Genomic DNA, 15,889 nt, shown 5'->3' with positions numbered 1-15,889 from the left:
TAATTAAAGCCTAAGACTCAGTGCTTTACATGAGAATCGCCGGCCCTCCGCATGTGGCCCCTGGACTGCAGGTAATTCAGGGTCCAGAATGAGGCGTTTCAACCCAAAGCAGCAACCTGTTATCTTCTGGAGACACTGAATCCCTTAAAGCTGCTATTGAACGGGACAAAACAGGGCTGATGTGCCATTCTTTTTACTCACCAGGTAGAAAATTAGGCCCCGTTCCCGGGATTTATCTTCTCTTCATTTCCTTGTGCCGTAACTCCAGCATTATGAGAAAGCAGTCAACTAGCGCCTAATCTTATTTACCTTATTTTCTACCACACGAGTTTACAATAATAATAAAGCCTAATGCTGTTTAAACTAATCCTGCTGAATATTCCCATTCTCTCTTGACATGCATGGAGAAAGATGCTCCGGATCACAAAAGCACAGCTACCTGGCAATTTGCTGAAAGCAGCATGCAATAATTGTCCTATTCAATGCCGAACTGATCTCTTTTGGTTGCTTGGCTGCTTTTAATAAATGACTTGCTTGTTTATTTGTCTTAGGCTCTCACGGAGAGCACCGAGGACACAAGCGTGGCCCCTGTGGCTCCATTGTTTTGCAAAGAAATTACCAATTAGAGTTATTTAAATGCAAACCAAATGAAGACCAATTAGAAATGAATATCAAATCACTCAACTTACAATGCAAGCAATTTACTCTTTTTTTTTTTTTTTTTACTGAGGTAATCCAAAGTTTGGAGAGTTTGGCGGTATTGTTTTCAAATACTGGAAATTAAAAACAAAATGTTTATTAGGTACATTTTATTCTTAAGACACTTCAGAAACATGCACGTGACCTCTTGACACCTTCACAAAAAATGAATAAATAAAATAAAAATAAATACTGCTACATTTATTTATATAAATATATTATACAACACTGTTTTAACAATTACAGAATAATATACAAAAATGTTTCCAAACCTGGACAGGACAAAATGTTTTGAACATCATATTAACTTTGGTGTCTAATAATAATAATGTGTTTTTATATTAAGTTTTAGTGGCATTTAAAAATTATGATTTTAACCCTCAATAAGTTTAAATTTAAGTTTGCTTTCATATATTTTTTTTTTTTTTTTTTTTTTTTTCAATTTTGGATTTATTGTACCTGTGTTTAATAATGGTAATACCTGTTTGTTATTTGAAAATGTTTAATAAAATTAAATAAAAAAATTAAAAACAATTTAATTGAGCTTGCTTTTATACATGTTTTCATTTACTTTTAATTGATTATTTGCTAAATCTTTTCAATATTGGATTTTCTGTAGCTGTAACGATTATAGATTATGCATGTTTATTATCTGAAGAAAAAAATTGAGTTCTAAAAAATTCTAAACTGAGATATGGAAAAAATAAAAAGCCAATATAGCACAGTTCTGTAAGATGAATCAAAGATCATCAGCTGATTTGAAAGAAACTTTAATACCAATCTTCATTGTACCCCATAAATCCATCAACTGATTTTGTATAAAGACATTTAGATGCAAACATTTTCTTAAAGGTTAGAAATAATCATTTACAAATTAAATGCTGCAAATGCTTCAAACTCCATAACAGACTGTAACAGAACTGAAAGTGTCTCAGAATATGAGTCATTAAGACTGTTCATAACTTCATGCAAACAATCAAAGAAACCAAATCACTGAATGAAACAGTATTTAATTCTCAAATAAACTTCAACCGTGTCAGATTTTTGGAGAAAAGCAAAAAGGAATATTTCAGTTTGCGATTCCATCAAATGTTTCTTTTATCCACAAGCTGAAGCATTGCAATACATCGGGCCATTTTGTGCAATACAGGCTCCAAACATCTTATACCTAAAAAATAACAAAAATTAAAGTATATCCAAAATTTAAAGGTATTGGATCACATGATTTTAAACAAAGATACAATTTTTTTTCTTAGCGTTGAGATAGAAACACTGAGTTAATACAAAACTCTCAGTAAAATAAATCAAACAGATGTGTGTTTGCAGATTAAAAAAAAAAAAAAAAAAAGTAAACCAGCCTATAGATGAAAATCAGAACTGTGTTAATTACAAAGAAAATATAAGCTCATGAAATCATTTTGAAATGCCGTAGGATGAACCTCACAGAAATAATCAAGAACAGCTCATATTTTAGAAAGAATTAATGTGCATAAATAAAATGCCTGTTTTAGGAAAATTACGATATTTGATATTATTTGAATTACCATAATAAATCACGTTCTTGACACATTTTGTGAAATTCACCGTCAGCGGTGATGCGATATGAAGGAAAACACAGCAGCCTTAAAACATGATCAAACAGTATTAAATCAGCTATTATTCACACGTCTCCTCAGGTTTAGTTTGAACGGTAGTGGATTCATTCACACACATACATTTATAAAACCCTCTAAAAGCAAATGCAGTTCAGTAACGGATATGGTAAAAAATACAGGATTCTTACAAATAACAACTTGAGAGGATTTCCCTAAAGCGTCCGCATCTATTTTTTTTAAATCATATTTTGCAGTCACATATTACATTGTTTCTGGAGAACCCTTGAAGAACAGGAAGTGATATTCGTGGATTTCCAAGTCCATCAGGCCTCTGATTCGCCCTTTTTCTGCCCCTCCTCTCCTGCGTCGCTGTCCTCTGATTGGCTGTTGCTAAGGACCAAGATCTGTCCATCAGCAGCTGGTTGGCCGGGTCGACTCGACGCGGCTATCAAACGGCTTTGTTCTTCGAGATCCTGTAAGTTTGGAGAACACAGTTTTTTTTGTTTTTTTTTAAGAAATTAATATTCAGCAAGGATGCATTAAATTAACCTAAAGTGACAGTTAATCCATTTATAATGTTACGGAATATTTCTATTTCAAATAAATTGCTGTTCTTTTGAACGTTCTATTCATCAAAGAATTCTGAAAAAATAAATTAATCACAGTTTACACAAAATTGTTCATTGATAATAATCAGAAATGTTTCTTGAGCAGCAAATCATCATATTAGAATGATATCTGAAGATCATGTGACACTGAAGACTGGAGTAATGATGCTGAAAATACAGCTTTGATCACAGAAATAAATTACAGTTTACTATATATTCATATAAAAAAACAGCTAATTTAAATTGTAATATCATTTCACAATATTACTGTATTTTAATCACATGAATGCAGAAAAAAAGAAACGTTAAAAAAAACATACAGATCCCAAATGTTTCCCTTACCTTCTCTATCTGTTTTTGTTTATGAAGTTCTTCCTGTTGTTTCTCCTTGGCTTTGTCCAGCTCTCTCTGTTTCTGTGTGGCTTTGCGGTCCTGTCAGGAAAAAAAAAAAAAAAAAAAAAAACATGCATCTTCGTGCATATTAGCAATATCAATTTTATTTGACCTGGCATTTCTGCACAGATCGAGTCATTTGAAATCAAATAAATGAAGAGTTTTCTCACCATCTCAGAGTGGAGGGCGATCTGCTTCGCCAGTCCTACACTGTCACAGATCTAATATTCAAGAGCATCAACATCACCAAATAAAATAGATAATAAAATCTAAAAAAACATATAAAAAAAAAAAAAAAAAATTGGAGGTATGAGCACAACAAAAAAAAAAAATAAAATAGATAATATAATTTTTAAATATATTTTCAATCTAATTAACTTTTTTTTTATATATAATAATAATCTAATGATTTTTAAATATATATTTTATATATAGAGTACAAATAAATAATATACATATATATTATATACATAAAAAATATAAATAAATTATAGCATAACTCATTATAGTAATATATAAAAATATTTATTAATATAATAACTATAATATGGGTGTGTGAGTGTAAATTATAGCTTGATATATTACACATTATATAGATTTATATTATTGTAGTAATATTGTTATTATATTATATAACATTAAATTATAAATGTAAGAATTATATATTTTTAAGTATACCAAAATGTTTAATAATAATGTAATATATTAATATAATATTATAGTAAAATACTACATTACATAGTAATATAATTATTATTATAGTAATATTATTATAATATTATATAACATTAAATTATTGATGTAAGAATTATATATTTTTAAATATACTAACATTTTTAATAATAATGTAATTTACTAATATAATATTATAAGTATATATTATAGCAATATTTTATAATAATGTAATTATTAATATAAGAATTTATAATTATATATGTAATGTAAATAAATCAATTATAAATCAATAATACTTCAACTTAATAAATATATATATATATACACACACATACATACACTTTTTCTTTTTCTTTTTTTTTTTCAAGAGATCAAGATATTTGTACCTTCTCTCCATCATTGTTTGACTCAAAGACGTAGCAGACTGTAACGGGTCGTCCGTCCTCTCGTCCTCCGGCCGTCTTCAGCACAAACCCAAACAAGCGCTTGTTCTCCTGATGTGACGCACACAGCACCACGCTGGAGAGAGGAAACTGAGGGACCACACAACAAATACTGACTTCAAAACAGCACTGGATTCAGTCTGAACATCCAATATGAGTCTGAAAGAGTAGATATAAATCACAAAACTGTTAAGTAATCGGTTGAGGACCTACCCGCAGTCTTGTGACTTGTGTCTGTGGGTCAATCAGCCTACAAATAAACAAACAGAGAACTTTTTTAAGAGACGTAAAACTGTGGTGTAATGTAAACCTAAACCAAAAACACTGTGCAATCAGAGTCTGTGCAAAACTCACTGCCACAATATGGGTTCAATATTTTGGTTTGGGGTTTGTTCAAGTCACGACCCTAAAGTGATGCTGGACACATTTAATGACTTTGATTGAGACGGGATCAGTAACTCACTTGAGGCTTTCACACGTGACGAGCAGATGAGACTCGGTCATCCTGAAGATGTTGTGAATGGCTCGCGCTGCCAGGATCTGCCTCATGGTCTCATAGATGACGTCTGCGCTCTCTGTGGCCTTCACCTCCATGGAGCCCAGGAAGCGAACGATGAAAAGCTGGTGCAGAATCGAGTCTGAAACCACATGCGAGACTCGGTCTGACTTCACACCAATATGAAATAAAAAATTAATAAATGCATTTTTTTAAATAAAGTCATGTGTGCACGTATCAAAAACTGATTTTAGAATCTTGCATCAGAATGCAATAACGTTCTCTGCTTTTCTGCTAATGTGACCAGACTAAAACTCACTAATAATCACAATTTAATCAAATCAGATGAATATAAATCAAGTCCTAGCCATGTCCCAGAATATTCTATTTCATCAGAAAATATGTGACATAATGTAAATTAAATACATTGCAAATTGCATTTCATGTGCAATTTAAGCTATTAAAGGAATAACACAAACATCAATTTAAATTCTGCCATTAAAGGACAATTAAATATTAACAATTTTAATATTTTTTTAAACTCATATTCTAATTTTACACACACATATATATATATATATATATATATATATATAAAAACACACATATATATATATATATATATATATATATATATATATTTTTTTTTTTTTTTTTTTATCTTTTTTAATCCTTTTCAAAGAAGTCTCTTCTGCTCACCAAGGCTCCATTTATTTGATTAAAAATACTGCAAAAATGCAAACTTGTATGTTTTCTACAAGTATTTTCTATGTGAATATACATATATACATATATATATATATATATATATATTTTTTTTTTTTTTTTTTCAGCATAATTTCTCCAGTCTTCAGTGTCACATGATCTTCAGAAATCATTCTAATATGCTGATTTGCTGCTCAAGAAACATTTCTGATTATTATCAATGTTGAAAACAGCTTCATATTTTTGTGGAAACCATGATAAATTTTGTTTGTTGAAATTCTTTGATGAAGGGAAAGTTTAAAAGCAAAGCATTAATTTGAGAGACATTTTTTGTAACATTATAAATGTCTTTATGGTCACTTTTGATCAATTTGACCCTTTATGATTAAAAGTAATATTTTCTTTCAAAACAAAATCCTACTGTCTCCAAACTTTTAAACAGTAGTGTATACATATTCGTTTATCGATGTACCTTCACTTTCTTCAGATTTTGACCCTCCAGATTCCCCAAACGGGTTGGTCTCTTTCAGTGAAGAGAAAAACACAAACCAGTGCTTAATAATTCCCTAATAACAATCAACAGTAAATTGTCTTCTTTTTATAATAATTCTGAAGCATTCATAAACATAAGCCGGAGATTCGAGCACAGACCTGCCCTGAGCGCCGCTCTTAGCCTGACTCGTGTGCTCCTCGCTGACGGGTGAGATGATGTCAAACTGAATGGGCGTGTCCGGAGCCACCAGCGAATCCAGAGACAGAGACGACAGCGCCGGAGACTCGGAGCCCGCGGAGCACTGACTGCCTGAACGGCCCGTTTTAGATCGACCTTGACTTCAGCGGCAAAAAAAACCAATGCATTCAGACAGAAAACATGGAATCATTTACAAACACATCTTTCTGATAAGGAACGGCTGCTCTGCAGTGAATGGGTGCCGTCAGAATGAGAGTTCAAACAGCTGATAAAAACTAATCCACAAGTAATCCACACCACTCCAGTGCATGCCTAACTTCAAACCATCATTTCTGGACAAAATATTAGTTCATAATCCAATAATAACACTTCCTTCAGTGAAAAAGTCCATCTACTGTTGTCTCTCATTTCAAAATCCAGCCACATATTTATTTAGAGCTGTTTTGGCTTGTAAACAGTGTTTGATCTGTGCAGATCTCTCTCCTGATTCAGACCAGATGACTTTTTCACTGAAGGAAGTCGTTCGAAGTTTATTACTATTACTCACTTATATTAATTTTGTAAATTTGAACCAAAAAAGTTATGGACTGTAGCTTTAAGAACGTCTTGATGGATTTGTTTCTAACATCTCAAGACATTAACTGATGGACTGGAGTGCTGTGGATTATTGTGATGTTTGGACTCTCATTCTGACGGCACCCATTCACTGCAGAGCATCCATTGCTGAGACACTGATGCAATGCTACATTTCTCCAAACCTGATGAAGAAACAAACTCATCTACATCTCGGATGATCTTAGGGTGAGGACATTTTCAGCTAATCTTCATTTTAGGGTGCAGTATTTCTATTAGTGAGATGTTGTGCTGACACTCACGTGCTCGGTCTGAAACTCTCGTGCCGCTGTTGGAAAGACGGTGAAGGTGTTACAGCCTCCAGAGCCGACTGATTCACTCTCGCTGCGATTTCCTGCCGACACAAGAAACATCAAATCGCATTAAAGTTATTTTATTATATTTGCAGGGGTTTAGGTTTTCATGTATGAGGGTGAGAGTAAATCTGAATTCCACACTCACCTCTGGGTTCTCACTGAGGTATATCCTCTTAGAGATGTTGTTTATTGTTGCAATCCACTAAAACAAAAGAAAAACCATTTAAAATTGCTGAATCTGTTGAAGTTTGCAGCATCATTACTCCAGTCTCCAGTGTCACATGATCTTCAGAAATCATTCTAATATTATGATTTGCTGCTCAAGAAACATTTATGACTATTATCAATATTGAAAACCGTTGTGCTGCTTTATATTTTTCGTAAGCTCACATTATTGAGGATTCTCTGATGAATAGAAAGTTCAAAAGAACAGCATTTATCTGAAAAAGAAATCCTTTGTAACGTCAGAAATGCATTCACTGCCACTTTTGATAAATTTAACGCATCCCTGCTGAATAAAAGTAGTAATTTCTTTCAAAACAATCTTTCTAATCCCAGACATTTGAACAGTAATGTAATTATAATTTCTTTTATTTTGTGGTTAAATGTTCTTTGGGATCTCCGAGTGAATGAGATTCAATCAAACACGGTCTCCTCACCTCCTCGCAGTCTTTCCTGCTCTCCGCCTGTAATATGACGGCCCTGCGGTGCACAGAGAAACAGCCATTCACTGAAAGCAGTGACTCAGAATGACTCAATAACTGGCAGATGTACTGAGAAAGGATAAGACATTTACTCGCCTGATGAATATTCAATCGAGTTTAAACTGGATCAGTAGTGTTTACATTTCTCATTACTGCGCTAATACCAGAAGAACAGGAAACGTAACCAAACCATTTTGTGGATTTTAGATTTCCACCCTCAGCCTCGGGCCATCCAAGACGTAGATGAGTTTGTTTCTTCATCAGGTTTGGAGAAATATAGCATTGCATCACTTGCTTGATCCTCTGCAGTGAATGGGTGCCGTCAGAATGAGAGTCCAAACAGCTGATAAAAACATCACAGTAATCCACACCACTCCAGTCCATCAGTTAATGTCTTGTGAAGACAAAAGCTGTCCATAATTAAGATATTTTTTTGTTTCTGGCTCAAATACGAGTCCATAATCTACAATAACACTTGCTGTCTCTCACATCAAAATCAGCTCACATATTTGTTTAAAGTGTGAACAGTGTTTCTCTCCTGATTCAGACCAGATCACTTTTTCACTGCAGAATGCAATATTTTGGACAGAGTTTAAAAGTTTAAGTTAAAAATGTCTTTATGATGGATTTGTTTCAGCTTTTTTCTAACATCTCCAGATGTTAACTGATGGACTGGAGTGGTTGTGGATTATTGTGATGTTTTTAATCAGCTGTTTGGACTCTCATTCTGACAGCACCCATTCACTGCAGAGTGAGCAAGTGATGCAATGCTACATTTCTCCAAATCTGATGAAGAAACAAACTCTTGGATGATCTTAGCGCGAGGACATTTTCAGCAAATTTTCAAAGCAACAAGCAAACATCATTTCAGTAAAAACAGAAGTTAAGTTACTGTAGAAATCAAACTGTGAACGAAAACCGCCTATTGGGAAAGACGGAAACTTTTGGATTGGCATGTAAAGCAATCAACAACATTTCCAGACTGGTTTGTATGAAACGGACTGAAAGATGTCTACTTAATGACACCTAACGCCGCTACTCTATGTACATGCAATAGTAAGATCAGTACAAGATTTGTGTGCTAAAAAAACGTACTTCTTGCCATCAAAAGCTGTGATCTGGAAGCAGAAGCGTCGGTCATCACAGTCCACAGCCATGACGGAGCAGTTGTCGATGTCCAGAACGAGACCTCCGGCCACGGCTCCACGCGACTGGCTCATGAGGTTTCCTCCCTGCGTGAAGAAATACTGCCGCTCCCAGGCAGACGACACCAGACCTGTTTTACTGTCGGGGAGAAGCACGAGATCATCAGAAATGCAGACGACTGTGCTGTACAGTGTGTAAATGTGCACTCGGTGGCTGATGCTGTCCTACTAGCGAGTGTTGAGGTAGCCAGCTTTGCGGGTCAGGTTGCGGTTCACCGGGATCTGGTTGGGGTCCGGGTCGGGCATGTAGAGCGGGTCACTGGCTGCTTTTAGGTCTTGAATCGTCTGCTCCGTCGCTTCAGCGTCGCTGTCCATTTCCCTGCGAACACTACGAGCACAGAGAGAAGAAACTCAGACTCGAAAAACTCATTTGCAATAGAACACATGCAAACAAACTACATTTATGTGTTGCACTCACTTGTTAAATTAACAACTGAAATGTGCTTTTATGCAAATATCATGCAAAGAATATTTTATCGACAAGAACACTCAGAAAAGAAAGTTTAACTACATTACTGAACCAGGAACGATGGTGTGCAATACTGTATAAAATACAAGATAAACTACTGTTTAAAAGATCTGGTTTTCGGTGTTTTCAAAAGAAGTGTCTTCTGCTCACCAAGGCTGCATTTATTTGATTAAAAAGGTAATATTATGAAATATTTTAACGATTTAAAATAGTAGTTTTCTGTGTGAATATATTGTAGAATGTAATTTATTTCTGTGATTTTCAGCATCATTAGTCCAGTCTTCAGTGTCACATGATCCTTCAGAAATCATTCTCATATACTGATTTGCTGCTCAAGAAAAAAAAAACTTTAAACATTTATTTGAAATAGAAATCATTTGATATATTATAAATGTATTTACTGTCACTTTTGGTCAATATAATGCACCCTTGTTGAATAAAAGTGTTAATTTCTTATATATATATATAAAAAAAAAAACGGTCCTGTACATACTAAAATAATTTTGGCAGATCTAGCTCTATGTAATGCAACTGATATGATAACATAACAGATACAACATAAATCAGAAATCTGTACTGTTTTGCCCTTTTCCACTCTTAACATTGAAATCAGGCATATAAATAAATAAATAAATAAATAGTTAATTGTTTATCACCTATCCTAAGCAATACAGTTTGAATTAGAAAAATAAGCTCTGTTATCATCGGTTCACAATATTGTAATATGTTGCTGATAATTAATCAAACTAATCAGGACAATAATAATATCACCACCACAATATTCTTCCCCACTAAAAAAAAAATAAAAAAAAAAATAAATACAAAAAATAACACAACTAACATGCAATAAAATGATATATTTCTATAAACGTGTTGTGATGTATTATGCCTGATGCATTCGACTTGTTTACGGTGAAATATCATTATTTATATTTTTTTTTTATTAAGTTTTTATATTTGCACTTTTCATTTTAATTATAGTTTGTTTTAGTGATTTTTTTTTGTCCTGTCATTTTTATGTTTTTTTTATATTTGTTATTATTTATAGTTATAAATAATATATACATTTATATTTTATTTATTATTTTGCTGAATATATTTATACAGTATATTTTCTGTTTTAGTTTTAATAGTTTTAGTACCTCAGTTGCAACATTTGAGTTTTTTTTTTTTTAATCTAATACAAATCTTTACATTGAGACTCACTTCTGCACGCTGGTTCCGATGTTAGTGAGAAACTCCTCCCACTGCTGCGTCAGATTCTCTGATCCCAGTTTGAAAAAACTGATCTGATGGAAAGCAAACGATTATGGATTATAAAAGGACTCTGTTATCAGATGTGGTTCTGGTTCATGTTTGACAGCTGCCTGATCACCTGCGCCTGCATGTATCCCAGCAGCGGCTCCAGCAGCGCGATCTTCTTCTTGTACTGCAGCATGTTGAGCGATGCGAAGTAGTGCATTGTGGTCTCGTGCTGTTTTTTCCTGGACGTGTAGACGTCCTCCATCACTTCATTCTTCACCTGCAGTGAACACATGCATGATAGAATGTAGGGCAGGACATGATATTAACAATTTGGAATTTTTTGGATGGCGAAAAGTCTCTCTATAAACTGAATAAAGCAAAGATTATTGTACGTTTTACAGGAAAATACTATTTAAGTTTTTTGAAATAGTTAAGTTCTATAATACTTGTTTTTTTCTTTGTTGTTTGTGAAATGTCTTGCAATTTCTGAGTAAAAAATGTTTCTACACCATTTTTTTCAAAAACAAAACAAAAATAAAACACCATTGAAAAATCAATTAAAAATTTATTAAAAATTTTTTAAAAAATTAATCAATAAAAAAATAATCAAATCAGTTATAAAAAAAACTATATTATAAAACTATATATTAAAAAAAATTTAAAACCATAAAAACATTATTGTTGTACAAAATAAAATAAATGTTAACAAAAAAAATTATATATATAAATATATATATAAATATATATATATATATATATATATATTATATATATATTATATAATTATATATATATATATAATATATAATATATATATATATTTCAGCTAGTTTCCCATTCAACATTTTTCTTTTTCATTCAGTTTGATAACCTGATGCACTAAAATATCTAAAACTAAAACTGAAATAATTTTTTTTTAAATTAATTAATTTTAATTAATTAAAAAAATATACAATAATAAAATTAAATACAACAAAATTACTAAAATGTTAGCCCAAAATTAACAAAAGCAGAAACATAAAAATAAAATCGAATTCAAAATTTTAACAAAAATATATTTTGCATGTCAATGATCCTAAAATAAACTGGAGTAAATCTGATGTAAGAATATGATTTGGAATAACGTGCACTGATGAATCGATCACAATAGGATCAAAATGTGCATTAAGAAAGTAAGAAAAGTTTTTTACCTTTATCTTGACTTTTATCCACTGAATAGTGAGATATTTGTCTTATATTTTCTAGTTTTTTGTCCTAGACAAGGACACAGGTACCTGCCAATGTCTCAGAGCAGCAGATGCTCATCTATCGGCGGTCTGGCCAACTCTCAGTGTGTGTGTTATTAAATGAGCACATTAAAACACACACACACACACAGTACACTCTTCTGTGTCAGTATGAAGACTGCAAACCAAGCAGCTGTCAATCATAAAACGCCACACCTTCTCATTCTCCTTTCGTTTAGACAGACGGCTGTATCTGTTGATGGCTGCGTCGTGATCTGAAATCAGATATGTTGCACATAATGAAGCAAAAACTAATGGTTACATTATCATATGATGCAGCAATCACGTGGAAAAAAACAAAGTGCTTACCATCACTTGAAATCTGAAACACTTCCTTCAGGATGACAATTTCTAGAGACAATTAGAGGAAGAAAATAAATTTAGTTATAGTTACGTAAGAGATAATGCACAGTCAGTCAGATTATTACACTGGGGTTATTATAGTTCAACTAAAATAAATCCTAAAATAACCCCTAAATAATATGTTTCCTTCCTTGAAATAAAATAAACATTAACAGCAATAAAAAAGTACAAAGTGTAAAGTATATAGTAAAGTATCAAAATATTTTATTCACAAAATCAGCTAGTTGCCAAGACAAAATTTAACTTGATATACTAAAATAACTAAAACTACAAACTCAAATTAAAATTAAAACTATATAGATACATTAAAAAAAGAAAGAAATACTACAAAAAGACCAAAAAACAAAAACAACTAAACCTTTAACTAATATTAATTAAATATAAAAATTAAATAAAAATTATATAAGTATAATAAAATATATATTTAAAAAAAACAGCCAGTTGTGAAGCTGACACTTTTTAACTTGATGTACTAATATAACTAAAACGTAATAAAAGTATATAGATGTATAAAAAAAACGGCAAATGAAACAATAAAATTAATAAAACTTTAAGTAAAATTAAAATAAAAATATATATACACATAAATAGTGATTCTAAAAATTAATTAAAAAAATATAATAGTATCTCTGTAATTCCAAAATAACACTGTATTACACAGCTGCTTAAGAGGTATATTACTAAACGGGGATGAAACATCAAATAGGTAAATTATGTTGTGTGAGAAGAATGAGAGAATAAAATAACTAAAATAAAATATTTGTAAAAAAAATGTATACTAAAATAGACTAAAATAACTAAAATTGAGTTGTTAAAACTATATAGAAATTAAAAAAAAAATAATAATAATTCTTAGATTCTAGAAAGCTCTACCCCACAATGCACTGCTGTCTCCTACCTCTCAGGTCTCTCTCCTGAAACTGTGTGATGGGGAACATCATGGCGTCTGCGAGCTGAGTGGAGAGAACAGCGTGACACGAGCTGAGCTGAAAGAAGACACAGAGAATCACGCGTGAGTGAAATCACACACACACACACACACACACAGGACCTTCATTAGTGACTGATGATGTTCTGACCTCGTCAATGACTTTGGCAAACTGCTGCAAAGTGGAGCTCATGACCTCATCATCACCTCCCAGAGGAAAACGCTGCACAACAGAGACAGCTGTCATCCCATTCAACTACATCACTACATATACACAGAGAACTAAAGAACGCTGAGATACTATGAATAAAACCATCAAATATGAAGAAATATGAAGAAATCACCTGTTTCTCGTAGTCTTTCAGTAATTTAGACGTCAGATGTGTGGCAGCGCTCAGTTCATTCTGAAAGAAGAAGCACATGAGAAAATAATCAAATCATTTTAACCCCAAATTCATTAAATAAAAAATTATATATATATATATATATATATATAATATATATATATATATATATATATCAATATATATATATATATATACTATATATATATATATATATATATATATATATATATATATATATTAGCATGGAAAAAAAAAAATAATATTCCATGCTAATTTAATATATATTATATATATATATATATATATATATATATATATATATATATATCTATATATATATATATATATATATATATATATAGAAAATCATAAAAAAATACTATAATTCATATTTATTAATTATTTCATTTAATATTATGAATATTCGTTTTTATTTACTTATTTGTATTTATTATTATTATTAATAATATGTTTTTATTTTTTAGAAAATCATTCATTAATCATCAACAATTTTAAAATATTTTAAATAATCTATAATAGTATTATATCATATAATGAATATTTATTATTCTTATTAATATACTGACATTCTCATTGAGAATAATTTTATAATAATATCAATAATATACATAAGTGTTATATCTCATATAATAAATGTTTATTATTTTTTGACAATCATAATAATTTAATAATAATATCCATACTATACAACAGAACTATTATCTCTCATATAATATGAATATTTATTATTATTATTATTAATTCTTTATTGTTATTAAGAATAATGTATAGTAATACTAAATAATACTATTATCTCATATAATAAACATTTAATTATTTTTAAAATATTTTTTATTATTGTTAATAATAATAATTATATTTTGAAAAATATATTAATATTTATTGAAATAAATAATTATTTACATACATAAATCAATCTAAAAATGGGTTTAATCTTTTGGCTTTGGTGTGCAATATGATCATGACAAGATCTTGACAGGTTGTGTGTGATTCATTCATTAAGTCTTAAGTTACAGTCACTATTATGGTGTTATTACGGAGCATATATCATATGCCATGTCCTCACCTGGGCGTCGTAGATCCTCTGCATGGCTTTGAAGAGCTGGCTGAAATAACTGGATATGGCTGCAGTGTCTTCCTCAAACACACCGAGCAGAGAGCGAGTCTGGAAGAACACCAGCATTATTCAGACATGACCTCAATATGATATTCCTATCATAAAATGTGTTGTTTATGAACAAATTGTGGATGCATGTGAAACAAGGCCTCAGACTCTATTTCTGAAGCTCAGGTGTGAGATTTCAGACTCACACTGAAACTGATTTCACAGCAGAGTGATGCAGAATCAAATGTGAACGCCTCCGTTCACTCTGATTGATCTGATCTCTAATCACAACATCGATAATGCACTTAAAGCTATGTTTAGGTCATTCTACTGTAGGTTTGTTTATATTTTTGACATGATTTCAGCTTCATCTGTTTTTCTAATAACTGATCACTGCCAGATCCGAATCCGAACCAACACCCATCAAAAGCTAAAGAGCTCAAAATCAGACAGAATCAATCATGGTGATTAGAAACACGGACAAACTCACGTGTAACCACGTGAGGAGGTCTATTATGATCAATGTATATGTATTTATTTCTGTTAGCTTGTTGGCTAAATGCTCGTGGTTTACCTGCGGACTGTCCTCCAGAGTTTCCTCTATAGGTAATTTATCGATTCCCGGCATGACTGCAGATTCCCCGTGAGCGCAACGAGCTATTTAGATTAATATTCGGAATCAAAAATCACAACGTTACAGTGTTGATCGCTTTATTCCTGACAAATCAACACCCACCCGGATCCGCCCACAAACGCGGAAGTCCCGCCTCCTCCGCGCGCTGATTGGCCGAGGCGCCGCTGTGGCTCTTATGATGACGTCCGCGCTTGTTTATAAGAAATAAAAGCCATTCGTGTCTCTCTGATGGTAAATAATATTATCATATTAGCGAAATATTTAATCCATACATGTATTTTTTTTCCGAATCACTCATACACTTAATAATATTTATAAATTCATTTAAAAACCTTTCAGAAATATAGC

The 15,889-nt window shown here is 31.8% G+C and overlaps 1 protein-coding gene across 2 annotated transcripts; it reads right to left on the bottom strand.

Moving 5' to 3' along the window:
- Positions 1–1,453: 1,453 nt before the first annotated feature.
- On the bottom strand, positions 1,454–15,679 carry LOC109050784 (DCC-interacting protein 13-alpha-like). 2 transcript variants are annotated; one of them, XM_042734630.1, is made up of 22 exons: positions 15,482–15,679; positions 14,869–14,967; positions 13,779–13,838; positions 13,586–13,657; positions 13,405–13,492; positions 12,453–12,494; positions 12,300–12,358; positions 10,988–11,134; positions 10,819–10,901; positions 9,313–9,471; positions 9,034–9,222; positions 7,894–7,936; positions 7,380–7,436; positions 7,181–7,272; positions 6,266–6,445; positions 6,087–6,136; positions 4,877–5,051; positions 4,627–4,663; positions 4,357–4,503; positions 3,466–3,516; positions 3,245–3,334; positions 1,454–2,767 (listed from the first exon to the last, which is right to left on the bottom strand). In XM_042734630.1, the coding sequence occupies exons 1-22, from the start codon at positions 15,533–15,535 to the stop codon at positions 2,618–2,620; spliced, it is 2,124 nt and encodes a 707-aa protein (XP_042590564.1). In that variant the 5' UTR covers positions 15,536–15,679; the 3' UTR covers positions 1,454–2,617. The 2 variants fall into 2 exon arrangements, with proteins under 2 accessions (XP_042590564.1, XP_042590565.1); XM_042734631.1 differs by lacking the exon at positions 15,482–15,679 and adding an exon at positions 15,114–15,134.
- Positions 15,680–15,889: the final 210 nt, after the last annotated feature.

Source organism: Cyprinus carpio, chromosome B11, assembly GCF_018340385.1.
Source record: "Cyprinus carpio isolate SPL01 chromosome B11, ASM1834038v1, whole genome shotgun sequence".
Lineage (NCBI taxonomy): Eukaryota > Metazoa > Chordata > Actinopteri > Cypriniformes > Cyprinidae > Cyprinus > Cyprinus carpio.
Note: the sequence above shows the minus strand (reverse complement) of the source record. Positions and strands in the feature narration are given on the sequence as shown.